Source organism: Marmota marmota, unplaced genomic scaffold (assembly GCF_001458135.2).
Source record: "Marmota marmota marmota unplaced genomic scaffold, marMar, whole genome shotgun sequence".
In the NCBI taxonomy this organism is placed as follows: domain Eukaryota; kingdom Metazoa; phylum Chordata; class Mammalia; order Rodentia; family Sciuridae; genus Marmota; species Marmota marmota.
The window spans coordinates 20248994-20257338 of NW_026000221.1; the positions used below are offsets into that span (position 1 = coordinate 20248994).

General features: G+C 41.4%; 1 protein-coding gene across 1 annotated transcript in view; it reads right to left on the reverse strand.

Moving 5' to 3' along the window:
- Nucleotides 1-1247: 1247 nt before the first annotated feature.
- The window catches only part of Gins3 (GINS complex subunit 3), a 7413-nt gene continuing 315 nt past the window's right edge, over nucleotides 1248-8345 (reverse strand). Inside the window, exons 2-3 of the mRNA XM_015488659.2 lie at nucleotides 5286-5560; nucleotides 1248-2798 (exon numbers count right to left, since the gene is read on the reverse strand). Of these exons, the coding sequence (XP_015344145.1) occupies nucleotides 2568-2798; nucleotides 5286-5560 (506 nt within the window). The 3' untranslated portion in view covers nucleotides 1248-2567. The remainder of the gene's footprint in view (nucleotides 2799-5285; nucleotides 5561-8345) is intronic.

Sequence of the window (8345 nt, forward strand, 5' to 3'; positions counted from 1 at the left end):
AGAAAAGTGATCTCAGACCACTAGGGTCAGGACAGGTTTTTAAACAAATAGTGCCATCTCTGCCAAGCTGGGGCAGGTGCTGAAGTCAAAACATCAAACAGGTGGTTGGTTACAAGTCTGGGTCTGGAGGGAGAGCCGAGCTGGCAATCCAAGCTTGGGAGTCAACAGCATTCAGACGGTGATCCAAGGACCATGCCTGAAGCTGCCCAGAGTTCAGAGGTCAAGGAGAACCGGAGAAATCCAAAGGGAAGACCAAGCCTAGCCCCGCTTCTCCCTGCAGGCCAGATTGTCCCTAGGAAAAACCTGCACACAGGTTGTGTCTACAATTAAGGCCACAGCTATCTGGGAACAGAGCCCTTAAGGGGAAAGGGCACACATGTGCTCCCTGGATTTCAGCAGAAATTTGGTAGCTGATTCAAATTATACTCTTTTGGGGGGAAAAAAAAATCACCTTCTTGAAGGATTCCAATAAAACTGACTTGGGGAGTGTTGAGAGCCACAGCGGAGTTGGAATGGCCCCTGGCATTTTGCCAGAAGTAATGGTTGAGAGCCATTAGGATGATGCTAGATTGATTCAATTGTATATAGATCCCTGCTGTCCGCCTGGGGCACCCGCTACTTTGGAGCTCTCGTGGGGGATTTCCTGGGGAGTTTGCATTGGTTGGGGAAGTTCCGGTGGAGGGAGTTCCGGTTGGTGTGGTGTGCCGAGAGGAGCCGCGTGGGTGGCATTCGGGAGAGTTCCCGGGGAGTGTGCGTGGAGTGCTGTTGGAGTTCAGGCAATAAAGTTTCCTGTTTGAACATACAAGTGCTTTGTGGCGGCTTGGTGATTTGTGCCCAGCCAGACTGCGGCAGGGGAGAATTACCAGGAAGAGAGCTAATCTGACAAGTTTGCAGGCAGATGTGCAACAAAAATGGGCACAAAAGTTACATGTGATGTAATTTGTGCAAAATTTAAAATGGAATAAATTCCATATATGCATGCCCTCATATTTTTAGCATGTAGCCCGTTTTTTTTTTTTTTTTTTAAGAAAGGGGTAAAAATGGCAGCAGCTTTAGGATTGTCTTTAAATACAAAGCGATCTGTGATAGTGATGCCAAAAGCAGAGTGGAAGGCTCTTCTCTGAACAGCTTCTGGGGCCCTAACTACTATACTTGGTGCACTAGCAGTGGAACTTGTCTTCTTAGGAGACGCACGTTCTGACAGATAACATACCTCCTATTTAGAGGATGTACAAACAAAAGAGCAGTTGCTAAAACATGGGTTTATTTGGGCATTATTGTCAAATATGATCAAAGGCAAAATTCTCGGGCTACTTTGCTGATCATCTGTAGCACCAGTGACAGAAATAGCACTCGTACAGAATGTATTCACAGGCAAAGCTGATCACTTATTTAGCACCAAAGTCAAATTGTAAAAACATCAATTCCATCTTAAAACAGGCATTTAAAAAAACACTTGTCATTCTAAATTTGCATCAAGATATTTGCACAATCTGGATACCCAAATTCCTTTAAAACATCCAAAAATAAGGACAGTGTTCATTAGCGGTGGGAGACTAGAAAGGGAGCAGTGGTGTGGAGAAAACTGCCCACTGGACAGTCCAATGGGTCCCGGGAAATTCTGTTTCCTACTCAGCCTGAGTTCCTCCTTGCTCTCCCGGGAAGAGTTTCAAGCTTGCTTAAACAGTTCCCCTTAAATGGTCGGGGATCCTCCACTTAATAATGTAGCAAAAACAACTTGCCCCTTAACCTTTGCCATGTTTTTTAAGCAGGGGTCTTTACAATCTGCAATCTTCTGGTCCCGATTTCCAGATGTAACAAAGGCTGGTCAACTCCCTGACAGCCTTTCTGGACAGGAATGGAATAAGTGCACGGGTGCTCCAAAGATCAGAGACAAACACGAGCTCAGTTTAACTATGTCCCCTCTAGCTTGGCAGCAGAGTGATGATTTCAGTCCATAAAGCCCCGATACCAGAGGACAAAAACAACACCTTCTCTTCTCTGCTGTGCCATTCACCTGTCTTCCCCTTTTGCTCTCTACTGGGTGACTGTTTTGGAAATTGGGCTAATTCCCTGCAGGCAGGCAGCAGGAGATATTTACGAGTTGGGCCAACATCATGGGGGTGCTATCTTTTGTTCAACCATGAGGAAGACGAGGCAAATACACTCAAGAGAACATGATGTGAACAGGCAAAGATGACCCACTTTGTACCTGCCCTTTGCAGCTAGTGAAAGGGACATCTCATGCTGCCCAAACTCCCCAACACAAGAAATCCCAGCTCCAACTTGACTGTGATGTATGTCATTGATCCTTATTTAGCACAGACTTTGATTTCTCTTTGGCTATGTGTTCTTGGGTCAAAAGGCCCAGGCTGGGTGGGACAGGCCTGGAGGACACACAGGGCCAGGGCATCCTTTCCCAACCAGTTAATCCTGACTCCTGAAACTACTGCAGGATGTACGTTATGAAACGGGATACAATCTGATCCTGTACAAGGTCAGCTAGGTCTTATCAAGGACATAAACGAGATAAATCCACCAATAACAATCCTGGGTTCTTCTGGCCTTCAGTCTTCCATGTTGGTGAATTTTCTCTTCTTATAATTCTGAACAAGGCTGGAAGCTGTGATCTGAGAAGCCTGTCCCTTCTCCCAACACTGGAAGTCATTCAGTCCTTTCTGGCCTGTTTGAAACAAGCCCCTCTCCATCTCATCTAGCTTGGCTACCAGTGCCGAAGTGTCTTCGTTGTAAGCATTCTGGGAGGAGTCCATGATGCGGCGAAAACGTCCAATAAACGTCTGCAGAAGAAGTGAACAGGGGAAATCAAGGTTGATCTCACGTCCCATAAAACCAGATCCATTTTTATCCTGGAATGTTTGTATGGCATGAAATAATTTGTTTTCAGGACTCAGAAAGAGGCCTGAGTGCTGTCTACCACTCGAATAAGCTACTGCACATTATCAAGCCTTGATTTCCTCAACTGTGAAATGGATTATTGGGAAGATTGTTATGAAAACCAATGAAGTAATATCTGTAAAGCACCCAGCTTTTCAAAAAGCATTACTCAGGGGCTGAGGATGTGGCTCAAGCGGTAGCGCGCTCACCTGGCATGCGCGGGCCCTGGGTTCGATCCTCAGCACCACATAAAAATAAAATAAAGATGTTGTGTCCACCAAAAACTAAAAAATAAATGTTAAAAAAAAAAAAAAAAAGCATTACTCAGCCCGGTTTGGTGGTGCACGCCTATAATCCCAGCTCAGGAGGATGAGGCAGGAAGATTGCATGTTCACAGCCAGCCTCAGCAAAATAGCGAGGCCCTAAGCAATTTAGCAAGACCCTGTCCCCCCAAAATTAAAAAAAAATTAAAAAAGGGCTAGCTTGTGTCTCACTGATTAAGAACTCCTGGGTTCAATGCCTGGTACCAAAAAAGGAGCATTACTCATAATTGTCATTGTTAACAAAGGCTCTAATAATGTACTGCAGTCACATGACAACAGCTTTCAACTAACTGCAAGCTTTTTTAATTGAATGTGGTTTCTTTTTTTTTAATATTTTTTAAAAGTTATACATGGACACAATATTTTTATTTTATTTATTTTTTTAATGTAGTGCTGAGGATCAAACCCAGTGCCTCACATGTGCGAGCGAGGCAAGTGCTCTGCCAATGAGCCACAACCCAGCCCTGAATGTGGTTTCTATCATTCTCGGTCTGAAATCAGGATGGAGACCCCTGAGCTCTAGCGGTGTCATTTTAAATTGGGCTCTGAGCGCAAACCACAAGTCCCTGCTCCAGTTTCTTCAACTGTGTCAGGGTGAAGTCACCCTATCTATAAGCAATTCTAAAGCACTTAAAAGTAATAATGGGAAAAGAAAACACCCAGCTCACTAAAGAAAGGTAAGACTCCAATTTAAGCACATGTCCTGGAAACACTGTAAGACAAATGGATTTTCCTTGTTTTTATCTTTCTGCTCAAAAGAATTTCATAAGCTTGAGTTCAAGCTTATAGTCTCTATGTAGACTTCCTTTTTCTGAATGGACAGCAACGTTTTTCTTTACTATTTACATTAAAAGTAGGACTAGTACCTGGTGGGTCAAAGAACCCTTAAGCCTGATGGAGGATGCCAGCATAGCCCAGGGAGCAAACCTGTCTTGAGTTAACAGCTCTCATAAAAATAAAAATGAGAAAGTCAAGTCTTTCAACTGCTTATATCCCAACAGGTAGAAAGGATGTTTCTTCTAATATTAACAGAAAAAATAATAAAATTATGAAGGGTTAAAATAAACTATGAAGAATGATAATATACACAACATGGTTTTGTTCATGAAAACATAGCATAGTTACTATTTACTGCATGTGTTAAATGGTACTACATGGTACTATTATTAATCTCCAGAACTGATGCTTGGAGAGGTCAAGTCACTTGACCAAGTCACACAATTAGTTCATGGCAGAGCCAAGTCCTAACCACAGAACAACGGAAAGGAATAAATAACCAAGTCATTCAAGTATTTCCACTAGAAACCCCTAGACCAGACCTGCAACTGGGCTGGAACCGTGTATCTAAGTGCTTGTAACTCACCAGTACCTTTTCCTCATTCCCTGGATTTGCTGTTAGTTCCAATTCTTAGCAAACATCAAGTGTAATCGAAAAGCCATGTTTTAAAAAATTATAGTTAGGAGGAAATTCTGGAGTTCTATTACACAGTAGGGTGACTACAGATAATAATAATGAATTATACATTTCAAAAAGCTAAAAGACATAATTTTTTTTTTTGGGGGGGGGGCATGTACCAGGGATTGATCAGGCACTGAACCACTAAGCCACATCCCCAGTTCTATTTTGTATTTTATTTAGAGATAGAGTCTCACAGAGTTGCTCAGCACCTTGCTTTTGCTGAAGCTGGCTTTGAACTCCCGCGATCCTCCTGTCTCAGCCTCCTGAACTGCTGGGATCACAGAAAAAAATCTTACTGTAAAGAATGATACATGTTACAGGAGACAGGTATATTTAATCTGATTTAAACATTATTTAACTTACAAATCTCAGAATATCATGTCACCCCGTTAATATGTATGATTTTTATATTTTTATGTATCAGTTAAAAACAAATTTAAGAAATAAACTCATACACACACACACACACACACACACACACACACGGCAGATACGGTGTAATTACAGGCCAACGTGGAATAATAACAAACTAAAGTGACATTTGGTGGCTGCCTTGGCTGGCTTCTGAGACCAGTGTAGCACCTTAGGCCTTCACACCAGTTATTTACCTGCAGAAGAGACTGAGAAATATCTGCATTCTCAGGACTGTCAAAATGCAGGAGTTGGGAACCAAATCCATAGAAATGAGGCCCCATTTTGTGGAGGTCTACCACATTGGCGTCTGCACTAAACACGGTCCTCCAGGCCTGTTGGTAGATCTTGGGAAGTTCCACAGAAAGGATGCGCCTCTTGTTGTCAAAAAGTCCTTTTGCCAGCCACAAGGGGAGTTCAATCTTCGAGCCCTGCATCAGACAAGAGGTAGATTTTAAAAACAAATGTCTGACAAAAAAAAAAAAAAAAACATAGCGCCTGGGTGACACTGTGTGTTCTCTTTGGGGTGACTGTCATATGCAGAAGACCTGGTTGTGAATGAAGAAATGAACTGTGCGGGTTGAAGTCTCATCTATTTTTATTAAATTTATTTACTTATTTGTGGTACTGGTGACTGAACCCAGGAACACTCTACCTCTGAGCTACATCCCCAGTCCTTTTTATTTTACTTTATTTATTTTTTTCGGGGGGTAGGGGGTGCTGAGGACTGAACCCAGAACCTTGTGCACGCAAGGCAAGCACTCTACCAACTGAGCTATAACCCCAGCCCCTTTTTATTTTATTTTGACAAGGTCTTGCTAAGTTGCCCAGGCTGGCCTTTAACTTGTAATCCTCCTGGTAGCTGGGATTACAGGCATGAGCCACTACACCTGATCCTTTCTTTTAGCTTTTTAAACATGTACATTATATATCATTATTTATAGTTACCCTACTATGTAATAGCACACAAGCACTTCCTACCGTTATCTAACTAGAATTTAGTACTCACTGATCAAGTTCTCCCCAGCCTTACCTCCCCATCCTTTCCTTAGCTTCTGGTAACCACCATTCTATTCTCAACTTCTATAAGATCAACTTGAGTTTTAAGAGAAATCTCATTTAAAAAAAAAAAAAAAATCAAAGATTTTTTTAAAGGAAGCAACACAAACATAAAACTCTTACAAGGGAGAACTGCAGCAAGTGCCCCTAGGTTCAATGCTTAGTACCAAACAAACAGCTTTGAGAAGGTGGGTGGTGTAAGCAGAGCTTCTGACAAAATACCACAGGCTGAAGACACATTTGTGTCTGAGTTCAAGTCTGCTAAAGCAGCCAGGATAGAGGGGCCAAGAGCAACTCCAAACATTTGGCACCAAATATCAGGGTAATCAGACACCAACTTTAAAATAGGACTTAAAAATCAAATGGAGGGCTGGGGTTGTAGCTCAGTGGTAGAGTGCTTGCCTTGCATGAGTGAGGCCCTGGATTCGATGCTCAGCACCACATAAAAATAAATAAATAAAATAAAGATATTGTGTCCATCTACAACTAAAAAAAAATATTAAAAAAATCATCAAATGCAAGTTCCATGCAGGAAAAATACAGATGACAAGAGCACAACACACACACACAAAATACGGTGAGAAAAAAGAAAAAGAAAAAAAAATCTAATATGCAAGTAATTTGAATCCCAGAAGGGAAGGGTCAATAGGAAGGTAAAAATAAACACAAGCATATCAATAATTAAATGTAAATGGATTAAATACATCAATTAAAAATTGCCAAATTCAATGAAAAGACCTAACTATATGCTTAGAAGAGACATGCCTTAAATATAAAGACACAGAAATGTTGAAAACAGGACAGAAAAAAATGTCATGCAAACACTAACCATAGGCAGCAGCAGGCAAGGCAGTGGTGCATGCCTGTAATCCCAGCAAGTGAGGCCAGGAGGACCACAAGTTCAAGGTCAGCCTCAGCAACTTAGAGACGCCCTAAGCAATTCTGAGAGCTAAGGATGTAGCTCAGTGGTAAAGTGCCCCTGGGTTCAATGTGCAGTACCAAACAAACAACAACAACAACAAAAAACCAAGTAAAATCTCAAAGTTGTTACTGCTAAGAAGGAGCCTAAGAAGACATGATTACTAAACGCAATGTGGTACTGCAGATAGAAACCTGGAATAGAAAAAGGACATTAGGTTAAAAACTCAGTAAATATGAATAAAGTTATGGCAGCATATCTCCATGTTTACCAGTTAGCACAATAAGCACAACGTACTGTATGGGATGTCAATAATGTCTGCATTTTTACAAATCACAAAGATGAGTTTAAGAATATCATTTAAAACTATGAAGGTTGGGCTGGGGTTGTGGCTCAGTGGTAGAGTGCTTGCCTAACATGTGTGAGGCACTGGGTTCAATCCTTGGCACCACATAAACATAGATAAATAAAGATATTAAAAATATAGAGAGGTGAATTTTGAAGACATCACTAAAATGTACACAGGCCCTATGTGGGAAACCAAAGTTATATATATAATATATATATATATATTATATATAATATATATCTATATATATATATATATAATATATATATATATATCTATATATATATAATAATATATATCTATATATATATTATTATATATATAATATATATCTATAATATATATATAAAATATATATTATATATGTAATATATAATATATATATGAGATATATAGTTACTATTTCATTTATATATTATTTCATATATAGTTACTATATATCTTATATGATATATATACACACACACACATATATTTACTATTTCACTTAAAATTTGTGTTACTTTCATAAAAACTAAAACAGCCCGAACAAAAACATCCTTCTAAACAACACAGGTTAAACAGGAAATGAAAAATAACCATTACAAGTCAGTGTCCTGGGACGAACCTGGGTGTGCAGCCACAGGGCCCTGGTTGGAATCCCAGCTCACGGCTTACTGGGGGGCCAACCTTTCTGTTAGGCTGACAACACCAACCTACAAGGTCGGAGGAGGATGACAGGTCACGGACGGAAAAGCTTCCTCCCCCGACCCCGCCCACGCTAGCACCCGGTAAACCTCCGGAGGGGCTGCGGGTGCCGTCGGGGGCTCCCACCGGTCCCCCAGCTGGGAGGAGGGGGCCAGTGCGGGTCGGGTCACGTGGTACCCGAGGGTCGGAGGCACGCCAGGCACCCGGCAGCTCCCGTTCCCCCGCGCTGCTGCACTGGGGATT